The 24118-nt window shown below is 42.7% G+C and overlaps 1 protein-coding gene across 2 annotated transcripts in view; it reads left to right on the plus strand.

The window, feature by feature from the left end:
* Nucleotides 1–24118, plus strand: part of EPG5 (ectopic P-granules autophagy protein 5 homolog) — a 244378-nt gene that overhangs the window by 117428 nt on the left and 102832 nt on the right. For both annotated transcript variants that reach the window (XM_033935200.1, XM_033935191.1), the window contains exons 26-27: nucleotides 4525–4696; nucleotides 17084–17246. In XM_033935200.1, the coding sequence (XP_033791091.1) occupies nucleotides 4525–4696; nucleotides 17084–17246 (335 nt within the window). The remainder of the gene's footprint in view (nucleotides 1–4524; nucleotides 4697–17083; nucleotides 17247–24118) is intronic.

The following is a 24118-nucleotide window of genomic DNA, read 5'->3' on the forward strand; positions in this document are numbered from 1 at the left end:
TTCGCCTCCTCCAAGTAATTTTGGACTGTGGAGCTGGCCCGGGTCCGTGCCTTCTGAAGAAATTCTTGCCCTGAGGTCATCTTGGAGTCTGGTGCAAAATGCCTGCCTTCTGAGTCTGGGATCTCATTTGGCATGGTGAATGTACCTCAACAGAGCCCTGCCATGGTTGTAGAGTGGGCCTTTTCACCAGATTTTATTCAGCTCCTCTGAAAGGCGTATTCCTCAGATCATGCTTGTTTTGATGCAGCTGGCGGGCGCATCAGGGCTTTTTTGATCTGTTGCGTCTGTGGTGAAGTTTCCTGTTCGGGAGCCCTCTCGTCTGACTGTGCCAGACCTCGATTGAAGTACGTTACATTACATTACATTAGAGATTCCTATTCCGCCATTACCTTGCGGTTCAAGGCGGATTACAAAAGAAATAAAAAACGGAGGGTTACAATGGAAGAACATTGTCCTTTCTGGAGAGGTAAAGAGTAGGTTATGTAGTTTCTGTGTGGCGGGAAGAGGGAGGGGGAAAGACGATAAGTTTGAAGTTAGGGCTGTTTCAGGAATTTCTTGAAGAATGTAGTTTTTATTTCTTTTCTGAAGTTATGGCTGTTTCAGAAATTTTTTGAAGAGTATAGTTTTTATTTCTTTTCTGAACGTCTTGTAGTCTGGTGTCGTTATCAGTAGATTGGAGATTTGGTTATCTAGTTTAGCTGCTTGAGTGGCCAGGAGGCCATCATATAGTTTTTTCCGTTTTACTTCTTTGATCGAGGGGTGTGTGAATGGGGTGTGTGTTTTTCTATGTCTGATTGAAGTGGTTTGGATGAGGCAGTTGTTCAGGTAGGTTGGGCTGTCTCCGTTTAAGGCTTTAAATAACATACAATAGAATTTAAATAGTCTTCTTTCTTGGATTGGTAGCCAATGTGAGTTGATGTATGCTTCTGTAATATGGTCGTGTTTTCTCAATGAGTAGATGAGTCTCAGAGCTGTATTTTGGATTGTTTGTAGTTGTTTAGTCATTGTAGCAGGGCAGGGGAGGTAGAGGATGTTGCAATAATCTAGTAGATTTAGGATTAGGGATTGTACTATAAGCTGGAATTGTGTTTTTTCGAAGAATTTCCTGACTTGCCTTAGGTTTCTCATCACTGCGAAGGATTTCTGCATTGTTTTATTTATTTGCGATTGCATGGTGCAGCATCGGTCTATAGTCATTCCTAGTAGTTTTATGGTAGTTTGAATGGGATAGATGGTTGTGTTAATTTCTATATTGGTTATGGTTGGGACTTTGTCATTTTCGAGGAGGATGAATTTAGTTTTGTCTGTGTTGAGTTTCAGTTTGTGATCTTTCATCCAGGTTGCTACTGTTTCTAGTGTTCGGTGTAGTGTGTTTGTCATGGTGGTCTTTGGTTGATCAAAAGGTATGAGAATGGTAATGTCATCTGCATAACTGTAGATTATCTAGGTATGTTCCGAGAGATGCAGTGTATAGGTTGAAGAGAGTAGGGGATAGCGGGGATCCTTGTGGTGCGCCGCAATGGTTGGACCAAGGTTCAGATTTTTCTTTATCTGATTTTACTCTGTTCTATATGTTCTGGATTTTAGGAAGCCTTCAAACCAAGAGTATACTTTATCTGAGATGCCTATTGCATCCAAAATTTGCAGTAGGATGTTATGGTCTACCAGGTCAAATGCTGCAGTAAGGTCTAGTTGTATGAGAAGCATTTTTTTCCTGTGCTGAGGTGTTGTCTGGCTGTGTCAATGAGGGAGCCTAGTAATGTCTCTGTGCTGAAGTTGGATCTGAAGCCAGATTGCGTGGGGTGAAGTATATTATGGTCATCTAGATAGTTGGTGAGGTGTTTGGCTACTAGTCCTTCTGTCAGTTTGACATATAGAGGTATTGAGGCAATGGGTCTGTAGTTGGATGGTTGGTCTGTTGGTCCTTTTGGATCTTTTTGGATTGGGGTGATGATGATTTCGCTGAGGTCAGTTGGGAAAAGGCCGTCAGTGAGCATGGTTTGTATCCATTGCAGAAGCAGAGTACGTAATTTTGTGCTGGAGGTTGTAAAGAGATATGATGGGCAGAGGTTAAGGTCACAAGATGCGTGGCTGTACTTTTTGTAGAGTTTATTGAATTCAGGCCATTGTATGTTGGGGAATTGAGACCATGTTCTGTCAGCTGCAGTTGATTCTTTATCTGTGGGAAGAATTGTGAGTTCGTTTAGGTGGGATGGGGTACAATTGAGGGTGGCTCTGGCATTTGTAATTTTGTTCTTGAAGTGTTCTGCTAAGAGGGTGGCTGAGGGGGGTGGGGTATTGTTAGTGGTCATGTAGGATTTGGTGTCTGTTAGGTCTTTTAATATCTGGAATAGTTTTTTGGTATCTTGGATTTCTGTGTCTATTAGATTAGTGTAATGTGTTTTTTCTCTTGTCCTTTAGAAGTATTTTGTATTGTTTGTTAGTTTTTTTTCCAGGCGGTTTTCGTGTGATCTAGATTAGGGTTGAACAGCCTGAGGTAGATTCTGCCGTGGCACAGTTATCCAGCGCGCAGCCATCCATAGTGATGGGTGAGTGAGGTTTAAGGACTCTCAGGATCTCAGGGTGGATAATATGTTACAAAACGGTGGTATAATTTCGAGACAGAAAGTATAACTGTGATGGGGGTGCGATTGGCGGTCAAAAAGGAGATGGATGTGTTAGGGAGGTAAGATTGAGTAGGTAAGTGATTGAATTAAACACACAGACATTATGACAACTTTGTCTAAACCACAAACCTCTACATTTTCATCTTATAGAAGATATTCTGCTCCATCCAGATGTTCATACTATTATAACACAAAACATGTTACAGTCAGTCCCCATCATCATCCTCTGGGCCTGCTAATCAGTGTGAGGAGTAATAGAGAAGCAGGCCAAGCAAAGTTCAAAAGCACAGTCTTTATTTGATGTCCTCCCAGGGAGTCCCACATGTGAGAATATTATGCCTGCTTGTCCTCTGAGAAAGTGAAGATACTTACCTGTAGCAGGTGTTCTCTGAGGACAGCAGGCATGTAGTCTTACACCCTGTCTACCTCCACTAGTTGGCTTCTTAGCTTTTATTTACTGAACTTTAAGTCCCACATGCCAATGTCAGGTGGGAAGGCACCTGCACACACACAAGTGCAGGCCCTGCCTAAAGATTTAAAGTCCAAAAATTTTCTTTCAGAAAAATATATAAGTGAATCGAGAAGAAACAATGACTGAAATAAATAATTAATTGGTGTAGAGAGAGAAGATCCTCGGTAATCACAACTCCAGAATGGGGAACCAACCCCTAAGTAGAGTTGACACAATTTAAACCTGAAATGGGTAAAGTATGTGATACATCCCCGGACCTCTCATAAAGTGAAAATACGTGTAAAGTGAAAATTATAAATAAAGTCACATAAGGCTCTTCTCATGTACTTATAACAAGCGTGCAGAATCAAATGCCAAAAGATTGTATTTTAAACTGCAGAGCTGGAACAAAAATCATTGAAAAAAGACACAGTGCTTATTTTGCATGAATGTCTCAAAATGGCGTGCTCAATTTTCACTTCAACAGGGCTCTGTTTCGGGCGGACAAAACCCCCCTTCCTCGGGAACCACGGCACTGCAAGAAATCCAAAGTAAGTCACCAGCAGCAAATGGCAAATTGAACTTACTTTGGATTTCCTGCAGTGCCGTTGTTCCCGAAGAAGGAGGGTTTTTTAACGCCCGAAACGGAGCCCCGTTGAATTGAAAATTGAGCATGCCATTTTGAACCATTAATGCAAAATAAGCACTGTGTCTTTTTTTTTCAATGATTTTTGTTCCAGCTCTCTGGTTTAAAATACAATCTTTTGGCATTTGATTCTGGACGCTTGTTATAAGTGCACCGAGAAGAGCCTTATGCGACTTTATTTATAATTTTCACTTTACACGTATTTCATGTATTTTCACTTTATGAGAGGTCTGGGGATGTATCACATACTTTACCCATTTCGGGTTTAAATTGTGTCAACTCTACTTAGGGGTTGGTTCTAGAGTTGTGATTACTGAGGACCTTCTCTCACTACACCAATTATTTACTTCAGTGATTGCCTCTCCTTGATTCACATATATACTGTATTTTTTTTGAAAGAATATTTTTGGACCTTGTATTACATTCTTTCCTTGTGGGTTTTGTATTTTTAAAGATTTAATGTGACATTGAACGTGGCAGTGTCCGTACTGGGTTGCATGAATGACATAACCCACATGTGAGAATATACGCTTGCTGTCCTCAGAGAACACTTTCAACAGGTAAGTATCTTCACTATTTCAGTAGCTTGGCATCTCGGGTCAGAGTCTTGCGAGAGAAATAAAAGTATCAAAAGATCTATCTATATTGCATTCATTCATGCAATAGCCAATTTTAAAATATTATTTAAAGCATTTATTTTAATAATTATGGTAAAGTGGCTTCTCTGCTGGAGAAGTTTAAGAAAAATATTAATTGTTTACATAGTAAATGATCAGAAATTTTATGTTTTTCACTTACAGCAAAAGACAGAATCCTGAGTAATTTGAAGAAGCATGATGCGCCATGCCCTTGTCTTCTTTTGAAGCCCATGAAAGTGCCCGTGCCGGTGATTTCCTCATCCAGTTTCCAAAACCAGAAAGAAGCAATTCGTATTTTGCGAAAAGATCTTATCATCTTGCAACAACATGCAAAGTAAGATTCTTTGGTTAAACTGGTAGTTCACATGCCTTGTAGTATGAAGCACCTTGAGTTTTTTTTGGTTTGGTTAAATTGTCATATTTGAAATCCATTTCATTTTTGCTGTCTTTCCTAATGTCAAGCATTTGTAAAGTAAGTGGTTATGATTTTTTGCTTTCTTACTATTCATTCCTTGTAATTACCAAACATGCTTTCGCCATCCTTTCCTATCATTTGAGGGCCTAGTATATTACACCAATGAATTGGCCAGTCATATGATGCGTCATTGGCAGGAGACTTTGCACATTGAGTAGTTCTCACACTGTACAGCTACAAGATCTTTTATCCAAAATCCTTAAGGACCAAGCATATTTCGTTTTTTGAATTTTTAATTTTTTAGAATAGTAATGTTAAATTCAGAAAAAGACAGATTATAAAACCATAAAATTGCCACCAAACCTTTTTTATTTAAAAATAAGGCAGATATTAAACATTTCAAGCCCTTCAAACACAAACTTGTTCACCAAAGAGCCTGCACTTACTGATATGCCCCTTCCTCAAAATTTCATGTAGGACAGTTATAAAATAAAATACTAGGGTGAATCAAAAATTAAAGGCAATTGTTAAATTACGTGATAACCAGAACAGAGCTTGCAAAATGCAACATATGTACTAGTACATTGCCTGTTGGATAGTTCGTGTGGCAGCCACGAGGTCAGAAACATGGATGCTCCATTGCAAGATACACCATCGAAGAATAATTTGCAGTAGTGCATTTTCTTCTGGAAGAGGGAGTGAAACCTGTGGAAATTGACCATCAGATATTAACTCAGTATGGACATAGCACCATGAATCAACAAACTCTCAACCAACCAGCAAAAAAAAATTGCTGGCAAAAAAAAAAAATTTGTCTCCTGCACTCCTCACCTAACAACCTGCAAAGTCATGCACTCCTGACCCAACAACCCCCCTCCCTCCCCATTACAGAACCAGAGTGATCCAGCTACACAGAATGAACCTCCAGACATGGAGCCATACTGCCCTTACTACAGAATAAATCTTCAGATATGGAATTGCAGTGATCCAACTAGAGAATGAAGCGTCAGACATTGAGCTCCAATAACTTTGAGATCCAATAACTTTTCAGTGATGGCACCTTCCCTTTGAAATTCCATTCCTAATTACATAAGGGAAGAAACAGCACTAGGTCCTTTTAAGGCAAAGTTGAAAATTTTCTTATTCTTAGCCGCTTTTCATACATAACTGCCCTCTTAAGGGCATAATTCTCACAGTTAACCCTTTTCTCTATTGTTCTTTCCTATACAAATTGTAGTTCTTCCCTTTTTTCCCTCTTGTTTCTATTTTTTTGTACGTCTGATCTACGTGTTTATAGTTTTTATTAATCAATTCTCTGTAATGTCACTTATTTTGTTTTTAAACTTATGTTTTGTATTAATGTATGCTGATTATGTATTTTATTGTACACTGCTTTGAATTTTGGACTCAGTGGTATAAGAAATCTCAATAAACCTTGAAAAGGTTTACGAGTGGGTAAGAAGGTTTAAAGTGGGAACAACAGGTGTAACTGATGAAGGTCGTTCTGGTCGCCCATCAACATCATGCACACACAAGCACATTGACAGGGCAGATTATAGAAGATCGATGGATAATGGTGTTTCAGTTGGCTGTAAATTTGGAAATCAGCTATGGATCTGCATTTGCCAGGAAAGGCTGTTCACAATGGGTTCCCAAACAAGCTTACTGATCTGCACAAGCAACAGCGTTTGGAAGTTGCTACTGATTTCCTGAGATGGTATGAAGAAGATCCGAATATTCTGGAAAGAATTGTCACCAATGACAAGAAATGGATGCATCACTGCGACCTGGAGAGTAAAAGACAAAGCATGATGAAATAAAGGAAGCAGTGCTCATTTGGCTTCAGGAGCAGTCTGAAAACCTCTATACAGGAATACAGAAGCTAGTTGAACGATTCAACAAATGTGTCGTCTTGCATGGGGACTATGTGGAAAAATGATGTGTTCGATTGCTCCCAGTTACTTCTATTAAAGCCGTTAAAAGTATTTTGCCTTTACTTTTTGATTTACCCTCATATAATAAAATAAAATAACAATTTTACAATACTGACAACAGCTGACAAACGAGCTCCATGTTGTTTATGGAAAGAGTATGCACTATTCACAAAGAGCCCCTTTTGCAAAGCTGCTACCACAACTTTGTTAAAGGGGCCAAAAGAGTTGCAAACATTAAACACTTCAAGTGCATCAAACACAAACGTATACCAAACATAGTCTTTAGTCACTCATAGTCTTTCCTAGCCAAAATCATCTAACATGTATCATCTTCTGTTTGTATTTGGCTTTATCCCAGGACAAGCAGGCAGCATATTCTCTACATGTGGGTGATGTCACCGACGGAGCCCCCTAGCGGACGTTTTCTCAATTAGACTTGCTTGAAGACCTTAAGGCTTGCGATTGGCCCACACATGTGTGCATGCCCCTCCCGCCCTGCCTAGGGAATGCGTCTCCTCAGCGTGCCCTCAGTTCTCTGTTTTCCGCGGAGCCAGAAACACTGCTCTTTTGCTTTGCGCGATCTTGTTGTCCCTCTTGCACCGCGGCTTATTTGGTTAGTTTCTGTTGAGTCACTGTGCTCACGTCTTTAATTTTCTTTATTTTCAGTTCGGTCTTCCTCTGGCTGCCTGGCCTCGCGGGGCTGCGGCCCTCCCTTTTCTTATGTCCCCGCCTTGTTCCGGATTTAAAAACTGTACTAAGCGCAACCGCGTTATCTCCATCACCGATCCTCATCGTTGGTGTGTGGAGTGCCTGGGTGCAGAGCACCGCGCTGAGTCCTGTCCCTGTTGTGCGACTTTACAACCGCGGGCTCTTCGTCGACGGGTGGCCAAGATTCTCCAACTCTTTGGCCTCATGGATCCTGCGGGACTGGCCTTGAGCTCGGCCTCAACGCCCTCACGTCCCCGTCGGCCTCGAAGGCTCCGGCCTCGGCCCCTTCTGCTACTCCGGCCTCGGGTAAGTCTCCTCTTCCCTCCTCAGGTATGCTAGTGAAGAAGCCTACCTCGGAGTCTCATGTCAGTGCTGCCTCGTCGGCGTCTTCGAGACATCAATCTAAGCATGCCTCCTCACGTAGGGAATACTCTTCCTCCAGGTTGCCCCCGAAGGAGCGCACTGCTGCACCTCTGACCCACCTATCTTTGGTCTCGGTGCCTATGTTCGAGGACATGCTTAAGGCTATTATTACCACATAGTTTTCCTCGGTGGTAAGCCAACTAGTCCTGACTTCGACGCCTTTGACCTCGGTCTCGACCCAGTCGCGGTCTGACCAGCCTGAGCGTCCCCACGTCTCTCGAGGCCTCACTCCTAAGACTCATCGGATTCCCTCGAGAGAGTCTTCCTCCCCTGAGTCGCCGGTGACTTTTCGAGGGTCCAGGCCGGGGACCAGTTTTCCCCCCACTACTGCGGCGAGGCTCACCTCTTCTAAACGGTCCCGGTTTTCCCCGCCATGTTGGGGCAGGTCTCCAACGTTGAGACCATCCAGACACACACTTGTCCTCACCCTTCCCATGTTGTATCCCCTCTTGGACGAGGGGGACTGGCTGTGCTCACTGGAGGCGTACATGAACATTCTGATATACCCGGTCTCTCGCCGGTATTTGAGATTCCGAGTGGGGGATCTCCATCTCCAGTATCGTGTTCTTCCCTTCGGCCTGGTGGCCTCCGAGGGTTTTCACGAAATGTCTGGTTGTGAAAGCTGCGGCTCTGCACCTCTGTGGCCTGCAGGTGTTTCCCTATTTGACGATTGGCTAATCAAAGCGTCCTCTCGCACCGAAGACCTGCGAGCGACGAGACAGACCATCTTGCTCCTTCAGAGTCTCGGCTTCGAGTCTCAGTCTCTCGAGTTCATCGGAGCGGTCCTAGACACGTTGACCCATCTGCACTCGGCTCATGATGGTCCTCCTAGGTCACATGGCCTCCACGGTTCACATGACTCCTTTTGCCAGACTTCACCTCCGTATTCCTCAATGGACTCTGGCGTCCCAATGGACCCAGGATTGGGATCCTCTCTCTCACTGCATTGTCGTGACTCCTTTGTTGAGGAGGTCTCTCCGTTGGTGGATGCTCTCTTTCAATCTCTCCAGAGGTTTTCTGTTCCATGCTCCTCCTCTGCAAAAGGTCCTCACGACAGACTCGTCGACCTTTGCTTGGGGGTCTTTGGTCCCGTGCCGACTACCTTTGTCACATCAATCTTCTGGAGCTTCGAGCGATTTTCCTCACTCTGAAAGCCTGTTGTCATCTACTTCGCGACCGAGTGATTCTAGTTCGCACGGACAACCAGGTCGCCATGTATTATATCAACAAACAGGGGGACACGGGGTCCAGGTCCCTGTGCCAGGAGGCCATGCGACTCTGGGATTGGGCCATCTGCCGCTACATATTCATTCGAGCTGTCTACATTCTGGTAGACAAGTTGAGTTGTCTGCTGCAGCCTCATGAGTGGTCCCTCCACTCCATAACCCTGCTTAAGGTGTTTGCTCGTTGGGGGACTCCGGATGTCGATCTGTTTGCGTCCCCCCCAATCACAAGTTGCCCCGCTTCTGCTTCAGGGTTTACACCCCTCTCAGGATCGAGGCGGATGCCTTACTTCTGGATTGGACGAACGAGTATGCGTTCCCTCCATTCCCTCTGATTCTGAAGACTGTCGTCAAGCTTAAGTCTTCGCGTGCCACCATGATTCTGATTGCTCCTTGGTGGCCCCGACAGCCGTGGTTCTCCCTTCTGTTGCAACTCAGTTCCAGGGAGCCTCTTCCTCTGCCTGTTTTTCCTTCTCTGCTTATGCAGGGTCAGGGTTCTCTGCTCCATCCCAACCTTCAGTCTCTGCACTTAACAGCTTGGTTCCTCGAGACTTAATGCCCTCGTTCCAGTTCTCCCAGTCTGTGCTGGATGTCTTGGAAGCGTCCCGAAAGGAATCCACTCGCCAATGTTACCATCAGAAGTGGACCCGCTTTTCTTCCTGGTATGCTACTAAGAAGCTGGAGCCGCTGTCTGCCTTCTTGTCGGCTGTCCTGGATTATCTGTTGCACTTGTCTGGCGCTGGGCTCAAGTCCTTTTCGGTTCGAGTCCACCTTAGTGCCATTGCTGCTTTTCATCAGCCGATTGACGGGAATCCTATCTCTGTTCATCCTGTGGTTTCCCGCATCATGAAAGGACTTTTCCATGTTCATCCGCTCCTTAATCCTCCTCTGGTGGTATGGGATCTTAACGTGGTCCTTGCTCAATTGATGAAACCCCCGTTCGAGCCGCTAGCGCGGGCTCATTTAAAGTATCTTACTTGAAAAGTTGTGTTTCTTATTGCTCTCACTTCTGCCTGTCGGGTCAGTGAGCTTCAAGCCTTGGTAGTGGACCCACCTTTCACTGTCTTCTATCATGATAAGGTGGTTCTCCGTACCCATCCTAAGTTCTTGCCTAAGATTGTTTCTGATTTTCACATCAACCAATCTATTGTTCTTCCTGTGTTTTTTCCAAAGCCCCATTCTCACCCCGGGGAAGTGGCTCTATATTCTCTTGATTGTAAGCGTGCGCTGGCCTTCTACTTGAAGTGCACCACTCCTCACCGTTTGGCTCCCCAGCTGTTCCTCTCTTTCGATCCTAATCGCTTGGGTCGCTCTGTCTCTAAGCGGACCATTTCTAACTGGTTGGCCGCTTGTATTTCTTTCTGTTATGCTCAGGCTGGTCTCTCCCTGACCGGTCGAGTCACAGGCCACAAGGTCAGGGCGATGGCGGCGTCTGTTGCTTTCCTCCACTCCACTCCCCTTGAGGAAATCTGTAAGGCTACCACTTGGTCCTCGGTTCATACATTCACCTCTCACTACTGTCTGGATGCTTTCTCCAGGCGTGACGGCCAATTTGGCCAGTCAGTTTTGCAACATCTATTCTCCTAAATTGCCAACTCTCCCTCCATCCCTTTCTGGTTAGCTTGGAGGTCACCCACAAGTAGAGAATATGCTGCCTGCTTGTCCTGGGATAAAGCACAGTTACTTACCGTAACAGGTGTTTCCAGGGACAGCAGGCAGATATTCTCGCAACCCACCCATCTCCCCATGGTTGGCTTCTTTGCTTGCTATCTGAACTGAGGACACGCTGAGGAGACGCATGCCCTAGGCAGGGTGGGAGGGTCACCCGCTCATGCGCGGGCCAATCGCAAGCCTGAAGGTCTTCGAGCAAGTCTGCTTGCGAAAACATCTGCTAGGGGGCTCCGTCGGTGACGTCACCCACATGTAGAGAATATCTGCCTGCTGTCCCTGGATAACACCTGTTACGGTAAGTAACTGTGCTTTCTGACGATGGTGCAGAAACAGTGACAGTCTTTTTTAAAGACATCTGTCCAATTAACAAAGGTTTCTGTTTCAGTATTCTCTCTTTGATCGAGTACACTGTTATAATCTCATGCTCACTGATAAATGCACATTGCTCCATGCCAGCAATTAACTGGTCACACAATATCACCATATCTTCTGTAGGGATTTTTTTCCAGTGTTCACAAGGTCTTCATCACCACTACCATCCTCAGGCTTTTCTATATTTAACACCATTTCAGCAATCTCGCCATCACCGAAGGAACGCACAACAGCTGCATCTTTGTCAGTATTCAGCACTTCATTAATATCAGCTGCCTCTAACCTATTAACATTTTCAGATAATAGACTTCTGGCATATGCAACGAGGTTTGATATCATTACCGTTTCATTACTGACTTGGAAGCCTTCAAAGTTTTCCTCTTCAGGTTCATTTTGAATGTTGTTAATGGCCAATGTTTATGCCAAATAGAAAAAAGTGTGGAACAATGGTCTCTGAATGGTACAGGAAAAATTTAGAAACATAGAAACATGATGGCAGATAAAGGCCAAATGGCCCTTCTAGTCTGCCCATCTGCAGTAACTATTATCTCTTCCTCTCTCTAAGAGATCTTGAATTCAGATTCAGTTTCTGTCTTCATAACTTCCTCCAGGAGACTGTTCCACACATCTACCACCCTTTCTGTAAAAAAAAATATTTCCTTAGATTACTCCTGAGCCTATCACCTCTTAACTTCATCCTATTCCCTCTCATTCCAGATCTTCCTTTCAAATGAAAGAGACTCGATTCATGCACATTTACACCACGTAGGCATTTAAAAGTCTCTATCATATCTCCCGTCTCCCGCCTTTCCTTTGAAGTATACATATTGAGATCTTTAAGTAGGTCCCCATACACCTTATGACAAAGATGATGCACCATTTTAGTAGCCTTCCTCTGGACCGACTCCATCTTTTTTATATCTTTTTGAAGGTGCAGCCTCCAGAATTGTACATAATATTCTAAATGAGGTCTCACCAAAGTCTTATATCTCCTTTTCCTACTAGCCACACCTCTCCCTTTGCACCCTTTGCATCAATATCTCCTTTTTCCTACTAGCCACACCTCTCCCTTTGCACCCTAGCATTTTTAGCTTTCGCCATCACCTTTTCAACCTGTTTATCCACCTTAAGATTATCACATACAATCACACCCAAATCCTGCTGTTCTGTTATGCACATAAGTTTTTTACCCCGTTCCTTTAGGTTTTGCAGCCCAAATGCATGACCTTGCATTTCTTAGCATTAGATTTTAGCTGCCAAATTTCAGACCATTCTTCAAGCTTCACTAGGTCTTTCTTCATGTTATTCACACCATCCGGGGTGTCTACTCTATTGCAGATTTAGGTATCATCTGCAAAGAGGCAAATCTTACCTGACAACCCTTTAGCAATATCATTTATAAAAATGTTAAAAAAGAACAGGCCCAAGAACAGAACCTTGAGGCACACCACTGGTAACATCCCTTTCCTCAGAAAGATCTCCATTAACCACCACCCTTGTTGCCTTCAACTCAACAAGTTCTTGACTCAGCCCGTCACTTTGGGGCCCATCCCAAGGGTACTCAGTTTATTTATTAGACGTCTGTGTAGATGACTGCCAAAGGCTTTGCTAAAATCTAAATATACCACATGTAGTGCACTCCCTCTCTCCATTTCTTTGGTCACCCAGTCAAAGAAATTGATCAGATTTGTCTGACAAGACCTACCTCTAGTGAATCCATGTTGCCTCCGGTCCTGTAATCCATCGGATTCCAGAAACTTCACCATTCTCTGTTTTATAAGCGTTTCCATTAATTTGCTTGCCACAGAAGTTAGACTTACCGGCCTGTAATTCCCTACTTCTTCCTTATTTCTACTTTTGTGTAGAGGGATCACATCCTCCCTTCTCTAGTCCTCCGGTACCACTCCAGACTCTAGAGAAGCATTGAAAAGGCAAGTCAGCAGAGCCACCAGAACTTCTCTAAGTTCCTTCAGCACCCTCAGATGTACACCATCCGGCCCCATCACTTTGTCTACCTTTAGTTTAGCTAGCTCCTCATGATCACTCCTCACAAAGAGCCATAAAAACACTTATAAAACAATATAATAACACATATAATTCAAGAAAGCAATTAGCTCCAAATAAATATGTGGTGCACCAGTATGAACCAATTATAATCAGGCAAATGTATGGTGCAGACCCAACTCGTCTGTGTTTTGGCTGGATTATGCTTTTATCTTGGGTTCTGATCACTGATTACAAATTACAATCAATGTAAACAAGTGAGCTTGGAGGTACAGTATTCAGTTCTGGACACAGACAGAGCTGAGAGGTTCTAGAGAAATAGGGAGTCATCGGTGAAGCTCTGTGAGATGAGGCTTACAGATATTCAAGAACCAGAGACCCTTGTCTCCGCTAGTTCTGCCATGTCTCCCTCTCTCTTCCAATATGTATCCCACTTTGCTCCCCATCTGTGGTTCAGCATCTCTCCCTCTGCCAGCTTTTAATGCTGATCTAGTTCCATCTCTCCAGGCATTGGCAAGTATATAAATGGTATCCTTAAGACTGAACTCCTTGAGAAAGTCTTGAATTCTTATGCCTCTATTAATTGCATCAAGCAGAAGTCTGGAACCGCTTGTGACTTTTACATTCTTTCAATTTTCTGACCATTTTAAAAAAATTTCTTTGTTGATCCAATAGATTTTTCTTTGTACCACATTATAAGGGACCACAAAAAAAACAGGGAGGAATGGAGGGAAGTGTAATCCCAAAATCCAAAAATATCAGTCCAAGATAAAAGCACCACACAACCAAGAAAGCTAGCTTATTACTTAAGTGAAAGAAAAGCCTCAGACAAACGGAGAGGTGGACCCACACTCTTCCACCCAAGCAAGCATCATAGGCAAAAAACTTTCGCACAAGTTTAAAGTTAGCAGATGGGAGCAAAAAAATAGCCATGAATGATTAATAGTAAAAACTACTGAACACAAACAGGCCAAGCTGACGATCGTTTTGTGGCCAGTAACCACCGCTTCAGAGTCTTAGCGCCAAATCCAGGCTATCGGTACGCAGATCCTAACTGCTGCTTTTAACCACCACACTATAAGGGATACATTTGGCTATTAGAATCAACTTTTTAAGATCACTTGTTTCTAATTTTACAATTTTGTTGATACAGATCATCCTTCAAAACTGGATTAAAACTGTCCAATTAGCATGCATTATTTCTGACCAATCAGGCGGCTGCTTTTGCCAGCCAATCACAGTCCAGACATCTAGGTAACAGGGCAGCTATAAAAAGCACGGTCTTTTTTCGTTTCATTCACTTTCTGCATCAACTATGAACAAGACTCGGAACCTGATGCAGTAGGAGCCTGTTCGTGTGTCAGTAATGAGCGAGGAAGGATTTTTGGGCTGCCAGATAGCCATTTCACTATCAGACTTAGGCTTCGAACAAATGGTCCATTCGCCAACTCACTCTGCAGGCCACATCATGGATCTAATCTCTTTTCAAAAAGATACCCCGCAAACCCCAAACCAATACCCTGGCCTGATCACCATCTGATCACATTCAACCACACCTACACAACGAATCAACCGTCAACCAGAAAGCAACCCCAACATAGACATAGCCCGCAAATATCAAATACAGATTCACTTCTTCGCTGATGACATCCAACTGTACCTACCGCTGGGAGAAGCTCGTGATGCCCAGATTGCGAAACTCCTAAACTGCCTCTCGGAAATCAAACACTGAGCGTCTGTCAACAAATTACAACTAAACTAATACAATAAGGAACTCCTTTGGATCCACAAAGAATGCTGCAACTGCACCCGTCCCTCATTGTGCTGGAACTCGACTACTATAACTGCAAAAGACCAAGCACGCAGCCTAGGAATACTCCTTGACGGCACCCATCTCTTTCTGACCATATCTCTCAAGTAGTATCTTCCTCATTTTACTACTTACGACAACTCCGAAAAATAAGGAACTACTTTTCAGAGTCCAGCTTCACCCAACTACTCTGTGCCTTAGTACTCTCCTGCATGGTTTAGTGCAATGCACTATTCAACAGTCTTATGGCAGAGAACATACAACATCTCCAGTGTGTTTAAAAAGCAACGATCAGGCTTCTAAAAAACCTCCATGCCTGCAACCCTGTCCCCCAGCATCTAGTGTCAGCTCACTGGTTGCCCGTATCCAAATGCTGTCTTCAAGGGCCTGATGCTAGCATTCATATCTTTGCATGATATGGTGCCGGACTATGTGATGGCTAATCTTCCTCCATATGTGCCGAATCGATCCTTCCGCTCCCAGGATGAAAAACGCCCCCTGGTCTTGCCCTAGACTTCAAACCGCCAAATGAGGTTCCTACTCCCACTTTATACTGAACCACTGGAATCGACTGCCCCTGCAGATCAGATCCCTTGAAGGACTCCTCAACTTTAGGAAAGCAATAATAACATATCTCTTCACCTAACCCCTGCCCTTGACCGATGGATCACAAAGAAATGAATATTGGGACCAGAACTCGGTATGTGTCAAGTAAGGAAACTTACTGTAACTATGGTAAATCCAACCTGTAAACTGTCTTTAAGTGTGTCAATTAGGATAAAATTTGTACTGGAAAAGTTGCATTGTAAACTGTATGTTATGCATGTTAGTATTAGAACCAAGTATGTGTTAAATTAGAATAATAACTTGTAATGTAAATTTGTACTGAAATTATGGTAAATCCAGTGCAAATCCTAACCTATTAACTGTATACTTTGCATGTTTAACCTGTAACCCGTTTTGAGCTCTTTGGGGACAACGGGATAGAAGACGAAATCAATAAACACCCAGTGGACAAAAAAGGAAGAATATAAAAAATACTAGTGTTTTAGCCTGTTACATTTGTTACAGTAACGGGTGCTAGAATAGCCTCATTTATATCCTGACCCCTCCATCTGGCCTCCTGGACCCCCATTACTTACCCGAGGCAGTCCTGACGTACCAACCCCTCCTCCCTCAGTGCCCCAAAGCAGCAGCGGTGCTACCATTTCCATCTCTCCCTTTCCCCCCTTTCACACCCTCTCTGACCCTGTTGCACCCCTTTTGCCATCTTTCCCTTTCCTGTCCCCTCCGTCCTTCCCCAAGGCCATCTCTCTCTGTCCCGCTGTATAGACAGGCATCCTTGAATGCTTGCAGGGTCTGCTGGAGTATATTGGGGGGGGGGGGGGTAGATTCGGTAAAAGTACAGAATTACCAGCGCTTTTTCTTTTCTTTTTTTTTTTTTTGTGAGCTACCTAGTCTCCAGGGCGACAATTCTTCATTCAGGGTACACGCCCACTGGCCATTCTTCCGGCCACGCGCCCGCTTCCCCCAAACCAGAAACAGGAACCCCAGTCTGAGGCGGGAAGGCGCTGATATGGGCTGACAAAACAAAATCCAAATCCTGCGTCGATCATTCTTCCGGCCGCGCACCCGCTTTTCCCAAACCAGAAACAGGAACTGCAGTCGGAGGCGGGAAGGCGCTGACGTGGGCTGACAAAACAAAATCCAAATCCTGCACCGGCTCTGGTCCTGCCAGGTCATTTTGCTCAGGCCGCTTTGGTGGACTGGATGGAGGACCTGTAGAGCAGGGAGGCCGGTGCTTTGCAATTTCTCTTCCGGCCGCTGGCACTGGTAAGCGCGCATACGCACTCCTGCCGCCACGGACCTACTGATCACAGATCAGAGATCACGGAACACGCAGGTAAGAGTGCGCATGCAAGGCTGGGTGATTCTTTTTTGCAGCAAATCATAATTTTATTAATTTTGGGGGATTTTCTAAAATGAATAGATTTATTCATTTGTCTGTACCTCACACTCACAAGTATGAATTCTGCATTTTTTTAAAAATTGCTTTTATGGTATAATTTAAGAAAAGTGAAAAAATAATCCCCCAACTAATTTGACCTTCAGGTTAGGAAACCTGGATATTTACCCTGCAAAAACCTGCATTTTGTTTCAGAATGGCAGCCCTTCGGGAATCTCAGCAAGTTGCTTTAGATGGAGAGATATTAGACTCTTTGTCCAAACTGTATATGAACAGAGAAGAACAAATTTGCATGGAGCTTTCATGCCGTGGGAGTTCAAATAAGAACTGTACAGGAGCTGCTAACGTAACTGTACAGGTTAGCCTTTTGTTTCTGTTTTCTTATGCTGAAATAAATGTGTTAATATGTCTTGTACTTTGATTTCAAAGGATTTATATACATTATGATTGATTATCTCGGTATTTAGTAGAGACTGTCATTGGTTAGATATAAAAACACTATTGAGTGGTCAAAGAAAGCAGTCTTGCAAACTCCAAACATAAATAGATAAATATGATTTCCCACTCTTTCCTATATATAAATTGTTAGCATTTTCAAAAATTGTGGATGCCTTACTTGGTAAAAATTGTACAGTTAGAGAGCAGTGGAATAAGAACAGCAGGCTGTAAACATCTTGGAGCAGGAATGGGCAACCTTTGGTCCACCACCCAGTGTAAATTATATTACTTTATGTAGCTCTTGAATCCCTAGTTCATGAGGCTGCCTGAAAAGATAGCAGTCGTTCCTGAAATTTCTTGTATTTGGCTGATTTTTTTTTTTTTTTTAAACTCAAAAGTACAAAAATTAAGGTACTCTTTAGCGGGCCCCACTGACTGTCACTGGGGTTTCACCATTATTCAGGACCCGGATGTCCCTAAATTCGATATGGGTTGGTCCAACTTTTCTAAGATAGATTGGCAAACATTCAACAAGTTCTACAATAAGTATGTTAAATCATACTGTAGACTGGACATTGCCCTCCATAGAAACATAGAAAATGACGGCAGAAAAGGGCCACGGCCCATCTAGTCTGCCCACTCTAATGACCCACCCCCTAACTACCTCCATGAAGAGATCCCACCAGCCAATCCCATCTTTTCTTAAAATCTGGCACGCTGCTGGCCTCAATTACCTGTTGTGGAAGATTATTCCAGTGATCAACCACCTTTTTGGTGAAGAAATATTTTCTGGTGTCGCCATGAAATTTCCCACCCCTGATTTTCAACGGATGCCCTCTTGTAGATGTGGGTCCTTTAAGACAAAAGAGATCTTCTTTCACCTCGATCCGGCCCGTGACATATTTGAACGTCTCGATCATGTCTCCCCTCTCTCTGCGTTCCTCGAGTGAGTGCAGCTGCAGCTTACTCAGCCGTTCCTCATACGGGAGATCCTTGAGTCCTGAGACCATCCTGGTGGCCATTCACTGAACTGACTCAACTCTCTGCACATCTTTTTGATAATGCGGCCTCCAGAATTGTACACAGTATTCCAGATGGGGTCTCACCATGGATCTGTACAACGGTATTATGACCTCGGGCTTACGGCTGACGAAACTTCTACGGATACAGCCCATGATTTGTCTAGCTTTGGATGAAGCTTTCTCCACTTGATTGGCAGTCTTCATGTCTTCGCTAATGATCACCCCCAAGTCACGTTCTGCTACAGTCCTTGCTAGGATCTCACCATTTAGGGTGTAAGTCCTGCATGGATTTTTGCCGCCAAGGTGCATGACCTTGCATTTTTTGACATTGAAACTTAGTTGCCTAGTCTTTGACCAATGCTCGAGCAGGAGTAGGTCCTGCGTCATACTGTCGGGCATTGAGCTTTTGTCGGGCACTGTGCTTTCATCTGGTGTGCTTTTGCTTACTATATTGCATAGTTTGGCGTCATCTGCAAAGAATGTAATTTTACCTCGAAGCCCCTCAGCCAAGTCTCTTACAAAGATGCTAAATAGGATCGGGTCAAAACTGAGCCCTGCAGCACTCCGCTGATCACCTCCATCGTATTGGAGAGGGTACCGTTTACCACTACCCTCTGAAGTCTACCTCTAAGCCAGTCCCTAACCCATGTGGTTAATGTTTCACCCAGTCCCATCGACCCCATTTTGCTCATTAACCTGCAGTGTGGGACGCTATCAAACGCTTTGCTGAAGTCCAAGTCCAGGGACTCCCCTATATCCAGTCTTCTTGTTATCCAGTCAAAGAAGCTGATCAGATTTGATTGGCAGGACCTTCCCTTCGTAAAACCATGTTGATGGGGATCTCGTAGATTCTCCTCATTCAGGATCATATCCAATTGGCGTTTGATTAGTGTTTCCATAAGTTTACTCATTATTGATATGAATCTCACCGGTCTATAATTCGCAGCCTCCGTCCTGCATCCCTTTTTGTGGAGTGGAATGAAGTCAGCCATCTTCAATCTAATGGGACTCTTCCTGTACTTAGGGAAAGATTGAAGAGCACGGATAATGGTTCCGCTAGGACGTCACTCAACTCCCTGAGCACCCTGGGGTGTAGTTTGTCCGGTCCCTCCAAACGTAATGAAAGTGGCTCTGATTAATTTCAAAGCCACTCTGCTAGTTTGGATTAATCTTCAATTATCCATAGGGAAGTTCCCAGAAGATCAGGGTCAAATTGTGATAACACCTATCAAAAAAATATTAAGGAATCATCAAATAATATATCTAATTTCAGACCCATCGCAAGTATTCCGCTGGTTACTAAGCTAATGGAGGGGATGGTAAATGCAGAACTTATTACCTATTTAGATAAGTTTAACATACTGCATAATAATCAATCAGGTTCCAGATCTGGCTTCAGTACAGAAACAGTTATGGCCTCGCTATTAAATCATTTATATTTTCTTTTTAGTCAAGGCACTAGCGCTATGATTCTGCAGTTGAATCGATGCTGTGCCTTTGACCTGGTGGATCATACCGTTCTATTAGATTGTCTGGAATCCATGGGTATCGCAGGAAATGTTTTTAATTGGTTTCAGGATTTCCTAGGCAAAAGATCCTACCGGGTGTTCAAGGATGACAACTTATCTTATAGCTGGGACAACACTTGCGGGGTACCTCAGGGCTCCCCCCTATCCCTGACTTTGTTTAATATTTATCTTATTTCACTAGGTAATTTGCTGCAAAGTCTAAAGCTCAATTTTTACATTTACGCAGATGACATCACTGTGGTTATCCTGTTAACCTGTCTGTCATCTGATTTTATTCTTAGCTAATATTTTAAATCAAATCGAGCTTTGGATCAAGTTTCAAGTTTCAAGTTTATTAGGATTTTATATACCGCCTATCAAGGTTATCTAAGCGGTTTTTACAATCAGGTACTCAAGCATTTTCCCTCTCTGCTTTTAAAATGAAATTAAATACTGAAAAAAACCAAATTTTTTTTAGCAACGCCCAATGAAAGGATAAAAGAAAACACGATTCATGTGAGCGGGTGGGAATACAAAATTGAACAATCCATAAAAACATTGGGTGTAACTCTCGATAAACATCTAACCCTGGAAAAACATATTGATCTACTGTTTAAGAAATGTATTTCGGTCTTATGGAAGCTCCGCACCATTAAGAAGTTTTTTGATGAACCTTCTTTTCGTTTTCTGGTGCAGACATCCATTTTGAGTATTTTGGATTATTGTAATATTATATATTTAGGGGCCTACAAAAAAATACTCAAAAAATTGAGACTGATTCAGAACACTGCGGTTCGCCTCATGTTTGGACTAAAAAAAATGGGAGCACATTACCCCTTTCTATCAAAAACTCCACTGGCTGCCAGTGGAGTCCAGAGTTCTGTTTAAATTTTCTTTCATTTGTTACAAAGCAGTTTTCGGGATGCTACCGGATTACCTTGCCTCTCAATTTTCTTTGAACTATTCTAATAAGAGTACACGTAGAGTAAACCTATTTAATTACCCTTCTCTAAAGTCATGTCAATAAAAGAAGTTTTTCAACAGAATTTTATCGTTCCAGGTCGCTAAACTGAATATATGGCTTGGAAAACCTATACTTGAGGCTACTTCTTATTTTGATTTTAGAAAATCACTAAAGACACGCCTGTTTGACATATTTACATTTTAGTTGTGATACTGTTTTAACTTCTTCTCGCTTTTTAATTGATGTATTTTTGTTATCGATTGTATTATGTATTTTATATACATTGATTGTACGTATCTTTTCTGTTGTTAACCGCTTTGAACTTTTGATTTAGCGGCATACAAAAAAATAAATTATTATTATTATTTATTATTATTTACATCCCTTAACTGAGGGGAATGAAAACAGTGGATGCAATTTTCTAAAATGTTTAGAACGTGTAATAATAAAAGATTACATGAGATACTCAGGATTTGAGCCTGTTAGTGCCTTAAAGCAAAATGCAGCCAAGCTTAAACTTAACCCGCGCCTCAACTTGAAAATCAGTCTGACTGCCGCATTCTGAATTATGTGCAGTCTATGGAGGTTTTTCTGGGTACCAGCAAGATGAACAATGTTGCAATAGTCTAACTGACTAAGGATAAGTGATTGAACCAGCAATCGACGTATGCTCTAATAGATTCCACAAAGTATAAAAGCCCTTTCGAACCAAGTCAACCTGATTGTTCATTGTAAGAGTATGATCTAAAATTACGCCAAGCATCTTTATGGTCGACTGGATGCTATAAGTTGTATCATTTACAACAATTGATGTAACGTTTTCATTTAAATTTGGCGATGCAAAGAAAAACTTGGGGTTTTTTTTCGTATTAATTTTCAATTTAAATTCTGACATCTAAAATTCAATTATCTGTAGACTTGTTGCTGTAGTTTGTACTGGCAATGTCAATCACTCTTAAACTAACAACTGGTAAAATATTTTTAAAAATATAAAAGAGAAATGAACAAAAATATACAAAAAAGAGCAACTGTGATAGAAGGGGAGAGTGTGGTGCAGTGGTTAAAGCTACAGCCTCCGCACCCTGGGAGTTGTGGGTTCAAACCCTGCTCCTTGTGACCTTGGGCAAGTCACTTAATGCCCCATTGCCCCAGGTACATTAGATAGATTGTGAGCCCACCAGGACAGACAGGGATACATGCTTGAGTACCTGAATAAATCCATGTAAACCATTTTGAGCTCCCCTGGGAGAACAGTATAGAAAATTGAATAAATAAATAGTGTGACAAGTTTCAGCCTCTGATAACCAGACCAGAGCTGGTATTGCTACCACATGCCATTTATTTATTCAATTTTCTATACTGTTCTCCCAGAGGAGCTCAGAAGAGTTTACATGAATTTATTCAGGTACTCAAGCATTTTTCCCTGTCTGTTCCGGCAGGCTCACAATCTATCTAATGTACCTGTGGCAATGGAGGGATTAAGTGACTCGCCCAGGGTCACAAGGAGCAGTGTAGGTTTGAACCCATAACCTCAGAGTGCTGAGGCTGTAGCTTTAACCACTGCACCACTCTAGAAATCAAGATGTAGTAGAAATGAGCCAAGTAAAGGACAATCAAGCCATTGTGACATCACTGATGAGGTTGGCTCTTAGGCATTGGTGGAATGAGGCATTGTGATGTCACAATACAAGCTCTGGTCTGATTATCAGAGGCTGAAACTTGTCACACTATTTATTTATTCAATTTTCTATACTGTTCTCCCAGGGGAGCTCAGAATGGTTTACATGAATTTATTTAGGTACTGCCAGAAACACTATCGGGTCCAGGAGGGTGGCACTTGCAAAGACTCAAGCAGAGACCTCGAGAGCCCTTCCAGCACGATGTTCAGGTTCCAGGATGGACAGTGCTGGCGAACCAGAGGCCACAGCCTCAGAGCACCCTTAAAGAATCTGACAACATCTGGGTGCAAAGAGAGAGACCATCTGGCACCTTGGGACCTGAAACAGGAAACACCAGCCACCTGAACTTTCAGTGAGGAAACGGCCAGCCCCCTAACCAGACCTTCTTGAAGAAAGAACCCCAAATATCAAGGCTGATCAAGCTGAGATCTTAGATAAATAGGGGCATATAGCTATAAAGCTCCCAGAAAAAAATGTATCTTTATATGTAACTCTTCTATTCAAAGTTACAGCAAAGTCAAAGAAACATTTACAAATTAAATGGGAGTTACATAATATATAGGAGAGGAGGAAAAGATTTCAAGAGCTGAGGGAGACAGTCCTTAGAGCTTATTAGCATTCATATACTGCTCACATACATGGAGCCATCATTAGTCAGAAAAAAAAACCCTCTCTCCTTAGCTTATTGATATATTGATTTATTCAATTTTCTATACCATTCTCCCAGGGGAGCTCAGAACAGTTTTATTCATCTTATTTTTCTCTTTTATCCTGTTTTTAATAATAAGATAAATTATAAGTCTATTCAATGCTTCTGTGTAATATCAACAAGCATAAATCCAAGTATTACAAAAGGCAAAAAATTCACTATGCCAAAATGAAGGGATCCACACTTAGCTTGATAACAGGCCCACTCTTCGGAAGATCTCCGTTTCACTGTAAAAAAAAAACAACCCAAAAACCCCAGCTTCTTCAGGAGCATAACATCCATCCAGATTGAAGAACCAGGAAAGCTTATAAGTAATACTGGTTACAAACAAAAGCTAGATTTCTTCTTTTCATTCAGCTTTCTAAGACCACTGCACTGGGGGTATGGGGGTGGGGGTGTGTGTGATCCTTATATCCCCCGTGCTTGCTGAAAAGAATGAACAAATTGAGGTGGAAAGAGGGTGCACGAAGGAGTGCGCAAAGGAGCATGATATGCTCCTTGTTCACGGTCCAACCCACTTGCTAAGCACCCATACCTGTCTTATCATTCCTTCTGTAATTTTCCCACCTTAGCAGTGAGTATAGATGCTCCTTTTTGTCCAGTTTGTTTGTCTTAACTAAATTGTAAGCTCTTGTGAGCAGAGACTGTCTCTTCCATGTTCAGCGCTGTGTATGCTAATGCAAACCTAGTTGCTTTTCATCGTAACTAATATATCTATGTCTCTAAGTGAGTTGGCCTCAAACATTGGGAGCTCTGCACATGTACAGTAGAGCTTTCTAGAAAGCTCAAAACTTTGCTTACGATGTTAAGATGTTGGACTTCATCGAATGACATCACTCACTTGTGAGGACCGCTAGCCTGCTGTCTGAGGAGAACTATTATAGGTAAGTGACTTTGAGTCTATTCCCTG

This window comes from Geotrypetes seraphini, chromosome 1 (assembly GCF_902459505.1).
Source record: "Geotrypetes seraphini chromosome 1, aGeoSer1.1, whole genome shotgun sequence".
Classification (NCBI taxonomy): domain Eukaryota; kingdom Metazoa; phylum Chordata; class Amphibia; order Gymnophiona; family Dermophiidae; genus Geotrypetes; species Geotrypetes seraphini.